Source organism: Ascaphus truei, chromosome 4 (genome assembly GCF_040206685.1).
Source record: "Ascaphus truei isolate aAscTru1 chromosome 4, aAscTru1.hap1, whole genome shotgun sequence".
In the NCBI taxonomy this organism is placed as follows: domain Eukaryota; kingdom Metazoa; phylum Chordata; class Amphibia; order Anura; family Ascaphidae; genus Ascaphus; species Ascaphus truei.
The window spans coordinates 143308856-143322213 of NC_134486.1; the positions used below are offsets into that span (position 1 = coordinate 143308856).

The following is a 13358-nucleotide window of genomic DNA, read 5'->3' on the forward strand; positions in this document are numbered from 1 at the left end:
CCGATTTAGCTCTGCCCCCTCCGCTCCCAGCCCTTGAACGCCTCTGCTCTCCGATCTCCCCGCTCCCCTCACTGAGCCGAGTAGCAGTGACTTGACCTGTCAAATCATAGCCGCTGCCGGTCCCAGTGTGCCAGATCCAGCTGTGATGTCGCTGAGGAGCACTGTTGCCGGTCGCAGTGGTGACTGACAGGTCAGTCATCATTGCACACAGCATAGGCGCCGGAGGGGGGGGGGGGATTTTTCCATGGAAGAGGCCATACTGTCCATCTAATAATGGCACCTTGTGACCCCACAGATTATCCCTTATGCACTCTAAACTTTAGCAAGGCCAAAAGAAAGAGAGAACTTCAATCTTAGAATCACAAACTGTGAATCCGGTTAGGATGCTGTAAAAAAACAATAATAATTGCCCTCATCAAGTATTTCAGCCTTTCTGCTTTGCTTATAACACTCTATCCAGATCCGAAATAATAAAATAGCATTTTCAATTTCTAGAGATTTTGTTTATGTGAAATAATTGCTTGTATAGTTTAGCAAAAAAAGAAATAGAAAAATACAGAATTATACATTTTTACTCTCTGTGAGGATCCGCATTTATACATTCTGAGCCTAAAAAAAGCATAAGCTGTAAAAACGAAAGGATAAAAGGACTCATAAAATATTGTTAACTCCTCCTAAAAGGAACACAGAAGGTTTTATTTAGTGAAATTACTGTTCTGTACAATTTAGGAAGCATTAAAGATTGGTACAAATGCTAAATTATTCAGTATTTTTCGTCTCATCGGGACATCATCCGGTTACTGTTATTTCTTTGTAATCCAAAAATCCCCTCATGCATTAATATCACATAATGTACTATTCTACAGGTACAGGAAACATGGCAGCTTATGATTACAGCTTATTTTTCGTATGCATAGGGGACTGTGTTTTAAATTGTGCTTTGACAAAATCCAACAATACAAACAGATACACAATGCCGTATTTTTTACCTTAGTAAATAAGTAGGTGAACGTGTGTACCTCTTGCTGACAGTTAGGAGTTGCCTGTAAATTGGTAGGAATATGTTGACCTTGTGGGGCCACTTAACTGAGCTGAAGAGCTGCACTTGTAGAGTAGACACCAGCTCTCACGTTTTAGGAGCAAATAAATGGCAAGGGTAGAGGATGATGCAATGGTGGCTGACGGCGATGACACAAATGTCTATGGATTGCCGTACCCTAGCCAACTGCAAAAGTGGGACATTTTACTAATGGGCAGTTTTCATGAAGTGCATGTGGTGTGACGATGCTGCTGTGCCTTGAAAGCCAAAGTTAAATGTCTTGATGTTTCAAAACCATGTTATGAAGAACCATAGGGTGACCACATGGCTCCCATGTTCACAGGAATTAGCTCAGCAGGTTTTTAACTCGGCTATTCCAAAGATGTGTTCTTGGGGCATCATAGTTAAACTCCATGTGGAATTAACTCTGCAGTTGCTGAAGTGGCTTTTGTTGGCAGATGGCTTAAAAAGATCCAGAACGGGTAATGTTTCTTCCTATTTACAGATACAGTCACCCACGCTGTCCAAGTCATAAAAGAGACAGTCCCTCCTAGCACTAAATTAACGTATGGCAGTGACATACTTAACATGTTAAATGTAGGTGATTGATGCCTTCAAATTATTATACATTACCATTTTTTTTTCTACAGCACTGTATATATAATTTTGCACAATGAGCCCATGCAGAGCTTACAATTTAATTTTAATGCACCGGGCACCAAAAACCAGATTCAAACCATTATCCCCTGCTTCAAACTCAGTGCTAATGTTTGCACAGTCAGTGCCTTTACTCACCGAGCCACTCCACCATCACAAATGTGTCCACAAATGTTTGTGATGTGACTGCCCGCAAGTCAGAATGTACAGGTTACATTTCCAGCCCTCCTTATTTTCTTTGTTTTCAAAAATAATGCTGATGGGAGAATTAGCCAAGCTGTAAACTTAAAGCATCAGATAAGATTAGAATTACACATTGCGTAGTAAAAATAACAGGCATTCATTTTTCATAGAAAACCAATGCGTAATAACTTTTACTTCAAGGGCGGTTGTTTTTTTTCTTAGTAAGTCAAAGTAAGTAATTGATGTATTTATTTGCCTGCCCCTACACCGCCTATAAGTTGAGTTTAAAAGCACCAGCTAGCTTTATTTGTCTCTGGAGCACCCACCCAACATAGCAGCAATGCCCCCTACTTCTTTTTTATCACCCTCTCCCCAACTCCATTGTTTTGTCATGAGGGGGGGTTTTGTCCAGAGCAGAATAGTGCTATTTTTAGCTCACGGTCCCCCGACAACCGGGATAGTGGTGAAGTTACCTTGTTTGCATCTTCCTCCAGGAGAAACAAAATAGCAGCCAAATCTTGGGCCAAAAGGAAACCGAAACATATCCGGTTGCGACTTCCAGTTAGACAGTCATTTTAATCTCCTTTAAAAACCAGGAACTATAGGAACAACTTAATCGTCAAGCATCTTGGAAACCAGGGAGTCCTCTGAGCTGAAAATAACTCATTGCTGTTTCACGGCATCTGCATTTTGGGTGAATCCTTGTTCCCACATGTTCCGAAGAAACTGGTGTAGTCCTGGTTTTCTTTCCAGAATCCCTTTGGGGAATTGCAATAAGCTATAGACAGGAATAGGAGCAGCAATAAACAGGTGTATATACACCTCTTCTGTAAAAGGCCAAAGCATTATATATTTTCACTTCCTAACAAAAAAGATTATAGATTAAGAAAAATAAAAAAAAATAAGGCAGGAAAAGTAGATTACATGCATTACCTGGGTCAGATTTTTTACAGGGTACATCACTTGACTGGAATGCAATTGGCGTGACTGTGGAAAATAACACAGAAGAGCTTGGAGTTATTTTATCCCTAAGGGGAATCATTCCTGTTTCTGAGTTTGACAGTGAGACTGAGTCATGAAGAATCTTAAAGGTGCATACAAAAAAAGCCACAGTGATATTTTTACTGCGGCAAGCTGAACCTGAACACCATGAGGAAAAGATAAGCATGTTTCCTGTTAGCATGGGAAATGGAACAGTTGGGATGTGATAATATAAACCATTCTGTAATATAAACTCAAAATTATTATTTTTTTATACTGTGCTGACCATGTGACTGTAATTGCTGTGGACAGATTGAGCCAGTCTTGTGTTTTTAGTCCCCATCCCATTAAATGTTCCCTAGGGAACAAGTGAGCCGCATTCTGTTGAGAACAAGAGTTAGAAATCCAGCAGTGACTGAACAGGCTCTTGGCGTTTTAACTCATTTGAAGCTAAATGCAAATGTAAACCAATGTAGGTTCTCTATGTACCAAATGAATGAACTAAAAGAACATACAGTACAAGATTAATAAAGATTAACATGCATGTTACCTACTAATAGCAAAGTCCTACCCATCAGTGTTTTTTATGTTGTTTTCCAGTTTGATAATACATAGTCATTTTGACCCAAAAGACTAATTGTGTGTAACCCTCTTATAGAATATAAAATGAACTTTGCTTCATACCTAATTGGAAACATATTACAGCCGTGAGTCTGCAGTTGCGGTTCAGTACTGGGTTACAGCACAGCTTAGAGAGTCCCGGTGCTGGCCATTTTTAAGAGCCTCCTAACAAACATTAATTATGCATCCATATTATTGTACATGTAAAAAATAACGGTTTAGGACCAGGATCAACGAGGAAAAAAAATTCAAAGGGCGTTTGTATGTGTGTGTGTGTAATTAAATTAAGGATGTGTCAAATTTAGTGATTTTGACAGACATTACTATGTAATTGATTTGTGTGCCATTCACTGAAAGCAAACAGTGTATTTGTATTGTCATTTTGAATGTGCGTTCACACAATTCATTATTTAGTGACTTGCAGCTTTTCCATATGCTCCTTTCTGTTGTCGCCTTTGATTCATGATTGCATTTTTATTTTCCCGTGGTGATGAACATTTATCACTGTGTTTATGATATTCTAACAATGCTAACTGTTAAGTAATAGCACTGTCGTTTTAGCCACACTCCAATTTATCACCACGTAACATATTTACCGGCAATTAAGAGCACGTAAAAATGAAACACTTTCTATGCCATTTTAACAGGGTTTTTTTTATATTTTAGAATTAGGATAGGTTTAATGCAATTCAAGTTGACGATGAAAAAGTTATGAGGCAATCCAAGCTGGCAATTTTCTTTGCCTTTTATTAACATTGAAAGCAGGGGGTCTCTGTTAATTGAAACCCATTCATTTCAGCTGCAGGGACTCCCTGCTTCCGGAAATACGGAAGGGGGTGCCAGTCCGCTTGGCTTGGCTACCAGTGATCACATAATGGCGGTGTTTCAAAGCACCCACGCCCTGCGGGCCAATAGGAAGCTCTGATGTCACCAGGTTCGGCTTCCTATTGGCCAGCGTGACGCGGGAACTTTAAACTTTGCTGAGATACCGGCATCCCCTTTGGAGATAATCATCTCAGGAAGCAGGGGGTCTCCAGAGCTGAAATGAATGGGATTCAGCTCCGGAGACCCCCTGCTTCAAACCTATGTTAAAAAAATAGTAATTAAAAAAAAAAGCATGAATTGCTCCTTTAAATCCAAATAGCATAACAGCATATTATTAGGGGAGTAAAACTGAGCAACTATTTTGTAATTACATATTTTTAACCCCTTCTAAGCTAGGGTGGTGGCAACACATGGTCTAATTCCAGCACCTGATGCTCTTCTGCACACATTCACTTACAAACCCTGATACACATACAGACACAGTACACACTCAATAACATCATACAGACACTGATAGACATTGGAGGTACTTTACCACTGAGACAAAACCAGTGCAAAGATTTGCACTCCATTTATCAGATGAAAAGATCCCATTGCTTTCAATAGGATTCCTTTTCTTTGATAAACGTTTTTGTGCCCCAGTTTTGCAGCTGGTGAAATTTAGTAACTAGACTCCATGGTCCAAACACAGAGACACACATACAATGGTATACACAGATTTACATCTGCACAGTAATACTTGTGTAAAGATGTACATAATCCCCCACACCTTTTTATTTTTATACACTATTATATACTGCTAAATTGTAAGGCTGTAATTATTGCTTATATGCATGGTATACTCTATATTGATGCTTTAGTTAGGGTCTAGTTCAGTGTTTTTCAGCAGTGGTTCCCCGGGCCTCCCTAAAGAGTTCCCTGTAATTTTCATGTCATTTGAAAATTGTACCAAATATAGAAGAATTTACAATGCTTCTGATCTCAGACACGCTATTACAGAGGATTGGGGTTCTTTAAAGGCATCTAACCTCAGACATGCTGTTAGAGAGGGTTGGGTTTTCTTACAATGCATCTGATCGCAGACGCGCTATTAGAGAAGGTTGGGGCTCCGTACAATGCGCCTGATCTCAGATGCGCTATTAGAGAGGGTTGGGGTTCCTTACAATGCATCTGATTTCAGATGCGCTATTAGGGAGGGTTGGCGTTCCTCAGAATTTCACAATATAGTTATTGGGTATGTATCAAGGCAATATTGGGGCAAAGCTACAACATTTACACCCTGCATCTATATAGCAAAGCATTTTGCCCCAATTTTGCTCTGTCTTCCCTCACCTGCTCCATGGGAAGTGCCAGCAGGAGGAGTTGGGCCGAAGTTACATTGCGCACAGATTATGAGATATGTTACTGTCACAGGAGACCAGGCTATTTACACCTTTTAACCAGGATCATGCATTGATCAAAACAAGTTAATGAAATAAATTGTAAATTTATTCACAGGAAAAGCAAACACACAATGTTACACAAACTACAAAAAAATACACACTTATTTGGGAATTGGGGTAACAACCTAGACTCTCCTAGATGCAGGGAATCCTATCCCTGATAACAGTTGCAAAAATAGGATAAAAAATATTCCAGGTAGTTTTCGCTGAAGCAGCCCTTTTCTTGCTGGAGACTTGCAACTGGAAACTTAGAATCTGAGAATCTTAGAGGATTGGAGAACTATGAGAGACCTTTGAGAACCTAGGAGAACACCTTGAAAACCCAACTATCTAATGGGTGCAAGGGGTGACCACTACCTATGACTTTCATTCAAAAAATACTATAGCCCAATCCAAAGCGTGAGCAATCTCTCCGCAGCCAATCAGAGACAAGCTGGTAGACACAACAGGGTTACCTGGAAATCTGATTGAACCAAGGGGCATGATCAATTTAGCACCTGTGGCCCTGGTTCCCTCAATGCCATCCGAGTTGACAGGTTCGTGACAGTCTTGTGGGATCAATGGAAATGCAAAGAGCATCCATTGATCTCAGGATATGGATACTTGAATCCTTCCCTCCTGTCCAAATGGTCTTGACACCTTGGTTATCCTCTGGGGCTTTCATCTCCAGATGTGCCGCCAGACCTCCTGGCACCATTTGGTAGCCTAGTGGCCTGTCAGAGCATTGGTTCTGAAAGTCCCAGCTCATTTCTGTGCACAAACAGGTTTTAAAACACACTGTTCCATAAAATATACACTTTAAAACACTGTTCCATAAAATATACACTTTTAAAATATCCTAAGTCTTTTGGTTATGGGAAATAGAATAAGAAGCAGCATGTTATTTCTTACTAGCCACATTCCCCACACTCTATACAATAAACTTAGGACTGGACTTTTAAAAGTCCCCTCACAACCTTGTAGATGATTGGAGTACCCCCAGAACCACTATGCTGGTTCTGGGTGACCTGGGCATTTACTTGGTGTCCCCATTAACCAAGGGGCCTCTTGACTGTATCAGGGACACCTCACAACCCTATGCCCCATTTACCTTTCTGGGCTGTGCTGAAGCATGGTTGGAGCACCTTAGAACCCCTATACAGGTTCTGGGTGACATGGGCATTTACTGGGTATCCCCATTAACCTAGGGATGCATTGACTGTTTCAGGGACACCTCACATCCCTATGCCCCATTTACCTTCCTGGGCTGTGCTGAAGCAGGGACCCCTAGTGGTGACTCGCGCAAGCGTTTTCAAGGGGAGAAATTTCTGAGACAATGTGTCTACATGCATCAGGCATCCAACCTAATTCCTGGGTACATTTTTAGGGGGACCAGCAACTCTGGCCCCTGACTAGATAGACACAATCTGACAACACTTTCTCCGCAAACCTCCCCCCCTGAAACTCATATCACAGCAATCCCTGTTTGCTGGCATCCCTGGAAAGGTAAAAACACACAAATTCTTTATTGTCGAATAATTACAGGTAATGCTTTTACAACAGTTGGGTCCAAGAGCTGACACTCCTGAACCCCAAAACATGGATCATAGGTAACCAAACGGGCTTAACCTTTATTAGTGAGCCTGGCTGCCTCTTCACCATCACAATTACATTCTGTGCCATTTTTTTTTTTTTTAACTTTTATTTGCCCCTTCCCCAAATCCTCTGCATATGAAATGGCCCAAGTCTAAAATTTGTCATCAGATGTAAGAAACTGTTCTTAAATACTGTATGCCGCAGCTCTGCTCTAAAAAACTGAACACGGCGCCAAAACACACTGTTCTCTAACTTGATACTTAGAGCCTGTCAGGGGCGTAGCTATAGCCCGAGCTAAGCCCGGGGGCCCGTGCTCTTGGAGGGCTGCTCAGGGTCGCCGGCAGGGGGGAGAGACAAGACAAATGGCCCAGCAATCTAATTTTCAGTTACAGTTTGCTCTGTCAGTGTGCTATTTGTGCCTCAGTGTGCTGTGTGTACCTCAGTGCAAGCAATTGAGGTAACACGTGATAATCTTTTTATTAGAGCATTTTTAAAATAGTATGTCATTCTTTACACAATTGTCTATAGTTACTGTATTAAAGAAGAAGTTGCTGTGCAGTATACTGTACACGAGTGTTTTTCAACCACATGTGTGTGGGGGGGGGGAGGGAGGGGATATTGTAGTGTGCATGTAGGTGGTTATTCTAATTTGTGTATGGGGGGAGGTTATTGTAGTATGCGTGTAGGTAGTTATTCTAATTTGTGTATGGGGGGGTACTGTATTGTAGAGGGGGAATTGTGTGTGGGGAAATTGTATGTGTGTGGCCAGGAGGTGGAGTGGAGGATTAAGAGAGCTGGATTGAGTGTGGAAGGGGGGAGGGGGAGAGGGGAGGGGGGCGAGAGTGTGAGAGGAAAAAGGGTGCAGTGAGGGAGGGGGTGTAAGAGGGGGGGGGAATACATGGGGAGAGAGGGGTAAATAGAGCAGAGTGAGGAGGTGTAAAAGCAGGGGGGGGGGCTCACAGGGCCGCCAACACGCTGGGCGGGCGGGGGGCCGATGGAAACTCCTGAATCTACGGAATATGTTCACTCATAATGGGGCCCTGAAAAAAACTTTGCCCAGGGGACCACGCATGTCTACTGTAGCTACGCCACTGGAGCCTGTGGTATTTCAGATGCCCTGCACGTTGTGTGATGAGGATGTAATATGTCAAAAGTCAAAACAAATTTCCGAAAGAGAAATAGTTTTGAAGTGTCTTTCATCTGTTGTGGTCCTGCCACACAACCAGTGATGGGGCGGTGATGGGGTGTGTTATGTGGGAGGTGGGCTAGCCTAGCAATTGAAGTGGTAGGTGAGAACCTTTTTCTCCCTCCATTCAGATTCTACTGCTGTGGGAAGAGATCTTGGATCATCGCCAGGACTGGTTAGGTAGGAATTTTTTTTTTTACATTCCAGGTCATGTGGAAACACAGGAATTTGACACAGAGATCTCGATTTGGAATGTATGCTCTGTTTAATGGTGGTTATCTAGGCGTTAGGTGGTCATACAAGAATGTCACGCAATAGAACGGCAGCTGAAAGGCAGTACTTCTAATACTTGCTAATGAGAGTGCAGCCGGTTGGCTAGCAACCAGTTGATAAACAGGTTGTCATGCAAGGTGGAAAACCCCCCACAAAACCAGAGTGGTGTTGGGAGACAAAACATTGTTTAAAAATAGACATTCCTCCAAGTGGATTGATGACATCATAGTTTAGTAGCTTGAGTGGTTCTCTAGGAGAAAAGGTTAGGTGTTGGTTTTAGGTGCAGAGAATAGTTCATTGGTCAGAGAGAAAAGAGAGCGTGACAAAGGACAGGAGGTGGAAAAGAAAATAGGGATGATAAGACATGGGAAATGTGTGGGAGGGGAAACTAGAGTGTAAAAGGAAGGAATTTATATACTTACATCCTATATTTTGGATTCTTGTGGTCAGAAACTGGCATGGATTAACAGAGACACAATGAAGATCGCCCCCTCCCCTCCCCCCCCTCCGGAAAGGTACATTCCTACATAGCCCAAGAGCGAACCGAAGGACGGGATTGGGGTTTACAACCGCAATTGTTTTACGCTACAGATTCCCAAATATTCACAGGATACAGAAAACAGGCTAGACACCAGTGTGCGTTATTAAAAAGACAGCAGTGTCCCAATGCTGTTTCAGGTTTCATTTCACTTACTGGAGAGAGGCTAACTCGATGGGAGATCTCACAGTTTAAAATAAGGACAGATGGATTGTTGTTTTAACTGGTTAAATCTTGGTGGTTTGATATGTTAAAAAAAAAGAAGTAAACATATTAAATTCTATTTGAAAGTGTGATTTTTTTATTTTTACTTTCAACAGTGAGTTTGGGACAATGGGGTTTTCTTTATATGCTGTCCTGCTCCCCAAATCAGATTTATTCAAATTAATTCCATCTAGCAAGGCGTGTAGGGCTACTTAAACAAGCAATCCAAGCCATTTTTTATATTCTTATTTTTTATACACAGGATTGAAGCAGGGGGCCTCCGGAGTTGAACCCCATTAATCTCGGCTCCAGGGGCTTCCAGAGGAAGGTTCAAGTCTGCTGCAAGTTTAAAGCTTCCACATAATGTGGGCCAATAGAAAGTTGCACCGGATGATGTCACGGCTTCCTATTGGCCCAGAGGGCATGGGAGCTTTGAAAAGCGGCCATTATTTGAGCAGCACGGCTACCGGCATCCCCTATAAAGGTAATAATCTCTGGGCGCAGGGCTCGCCGGAGCTGAAATTAATGGGGTTAAGCTCCGGAGACCCCTTGCTTCAATCCTATGTTAAAAAAATATAAATAAAAAAATAATGGGGGGGGGGGGGGGGAAACACAAGCTTGGATTGCCTCATTAAAGCAACAATTCCCACTAATCAATTTTTTCTGCCCTGCTGCAACCTCCCCGCCCCTCATTTTTTCACAGGATGAGAATAAGGGGGTCTTCCGGAGCTGACCCGTGCCATTTTCATCTCCAACAACCCCCCAGTTGCCAATATCTCCCTCCAGGGGAAACACAATGGCTTCCAAATCTCAGGCCAATAGGAAATCGCAACATCATAATCAAGGAGGTCCCCGGAACTGAAGATATTGCGGTTCCGCTCTGGAGCACCTCCCTGTTGGGGGGTTGGTTAGGGGGAATTGTGGTTTTATAATGCACTAAAACATGTTTAATGTAACCATTAAACATACTGTATCACTACCATTAGGTCCTTTTTGTTTCTGGGTAGAACTGTATTTTTAAATGACATGTTTTGGTCTATCTTATGCTACTGTATGTGATTTTGCTCAGCACCAGCTTCAGATTTCTAATGAGATTTATTCATTATAAACATAAAGAGAACAGGATGCCTACTTGCTTGCATTTATTACAAAGGTGAATAGAGCAAGTGAATATAATATAAAACGTAACCTTTACTTCGGTAATAGTAAAATAAGGTATAGATTGGAGAAACAAAAATGACCAATCAAACTTGGACATGAACAAACACAAACAAACAAAATGAAGAAGCTCAAGAGGGCACTACATATATATATGTAGTGCCCTCTTGAGCTTCTTCATTTTGTTTGTTTGTGTTTATATATATATATATATATATATATATATATATATATATATATATATATATATATATATATATTTATGCCCACATCACATTGCAGTATCTTTTCGTTCCAGAATAAGGCTGGAAACATTATATTTCTCTACACAGGGTTTATTTACAGGATTAAATTATACACCATCAGGCCCACCGTCCCTTTAAGTCAAAACAAATCATAAAAATAACACCTATTTCCCTTTGGGGAAAACCAACTAAACATACTCCAGCCCTTTCTAACAGCGCTGGCCAATTAAAATGGTTCCCAGTTTAAAAAATGCCCTATCATATGCACCCCATATGAACAGTCTTATGTACATAATTATATCACTTAGCTCTTGGTCTTACTCTTACTGTTGGGGCTCCAGGTAACTCCCACTGGACCCTGCAAGAGTTCAGAGAATCCCTCTTCTCTGTAGTTGCAATGATAAGGATAGGAGATCCCTGCTTCAGCGCAGTCTTGCATCCTTCTTCCTGGAATTAAGACTCAATCAGTCCCCGCAGACTCCGCGACCACTGTCCGGCGGGATTAAGGAACTGTGCCAGCCTCTCCTTTAGCTGGGGAGCACTTTCTCTCTCCCCACTTTCTCTGGGGAAAGCATTCTCTCTCTGTTTGTAGTCACTTCCTGACTTTTAAAGCTCCATGTGCAATCAGGAGTCCAGCTTGGCCAATTAGTTTGCAGCTGCTGCTATCTTCTCTAGCAGAGATTAACTCTCTGTAGACTGGAAAGCACACTTACTGCACTGTTTCAGCCCCTAGAAACAGTGATTACCTTTGTTCCGGCTTTCTGGGTGTCATGTTGCCATAGCAACGTGATGTCACATGACCCCTGCGGCGTCATTTGTGACCGCATTGCCATGGTAACGCGTGTCCAGAAGCCGCCTGAACCAATGTAAGTGAAGTTTACAGAAGCCTTTGCCGCTTCCCCGGCACTTAATTTAAGTGCCTTTGGGAAGCGCGCAGGGCCTCTGTAAACCTTGCGCCCCCGCAGATAATCTCAAGCCCCCCCCCCCCCAGTTTGCGCACCCCTGGACCCTAAGACATCAGTTTTTATCAAGTGTACAGAGGGTCATAGGTTTGATCCTTGGATAGACTTGCTACTCTTCTAACATTACAAAGTAGAACAATGACGACCAACTTGGCAATAATCATTTGAAAGTTTTTCAGTATGTCTAGATATATATATATATTTAATACATCAACTAAAATCTATAATGCACAAGGTCTAGCATGTTTATTACATTTGACACAATGTATCAAATCATACATTTCTTTGCTTTGATGTATACGTCTTTTACGTCCTATACTCATCCGGTCAGCTTGCTCACATTGGTGCTTGCAAAGGTGAAACCAATGGAGGTGCACAGTAGTTTCTGTCACCTGACCCAAAGCATTCATCTTGTTGTTTTGCCAACCATCGCTTAATTTTTAATGAACTGATTATGTATTGAATTCCTGTGTTTATATTCCAGATGAGAACTGGGATGATGACCAACTGCATGGATTTGAACCTTGCAATGAAAACCTGGTAACAGGTTGCAACATCATCAACGGGAAATGTGAGTGTGACACCATCCGGACCTGTAACAGCCCCTTCGAGTTTCCCAGCCAGGAAACTTGCCTTACTGCCCTGAGGCGGATTGAAGGTAAGGAAAGTTATGTGTCATTGATACATCTGGGCATTCTTATAGGGTGATTTTGCACCATGTACAGCTTAAGAATTGGAGCTCATGGTGATACTATATCTAATTGGGCTGGTTGGTTTGGCAATCAATGTGTGGTGGTATTTGGAGAATTACAGGAAAAGTGCACTGTTGTAGGTTTACATGCTATGATGCTATAACTATTAGCTATTGTTAGTAGCATTTCATTCGAAGGGCCGTTAATGGCTATTGAATCTTGCTGGATAAGCTCCTCTGAGTTTAATTTCAACATTCTCAATCATGCTCTTTTGCGATATAACATTTAAAGATGAAGAAATAGGACTAAAAAGGCCAGCAAAGCATTATTCTGTCATTGCTTGTTACTCCCCAGCACAGAAGCGGTGAAGTCCGTTTTGTTTACTATACATTGGTGAACAATCAGTGGCCCAGATTCACTAAACAGTTAACACTAAACAGCCTTATTACTCGCCCCTTTTAAATGAATGGAGCTTAAGGAGTGAAAAATGTAGCAACATCTAGTGAATCAGGGCCAGTGTTTTCTGTCTGACGGTAGTATATAAACTTCAATGTTACAATACCCGCCGTATACAAAACATTCAAGATAATACCAAGCAGATGCTGGGTAGAAATAATCCCTTGTGTTGCCTAAATGATGCTTGTAGGGGAAAGCTTGAACATACCAGCTTCTGAAGCTGGATATTGGAATAAGAAAGAAGGGTTTGATGTGATGTTCATCTGTGATCTCCGCCTGGGTACCCTTCTAATGACTCACTATTCCACTTATATTTCCTGT

At 41.8% G+C, this 13358-nt stretch overlaps 1 protein-coding gene across 2 annotated transcripts in view; it reads left to right on the forward strand.

Annotated features, from left to right (window-relative positions):
* CRIM1 (cysteine rich transmembrane BMP regulator 1) overlaps positions 1-13358 on the forward strand; it is a 700781-nt gene that overhangs the window by 41831 nt on the left and 645592 nt on the right. For both annotated transcript variants that reach the window (XM_075596630.1, XM_075596631.1), the window contains exon 2: positions 12374-12547. In XM_075596630.1, the coding sequence (XP_075452745.1) occupies positions 12374-12547 (174 nt within the window). The remainder of the gene's footprint in view (positions 1-12373; positions 12548-13358) is intronic.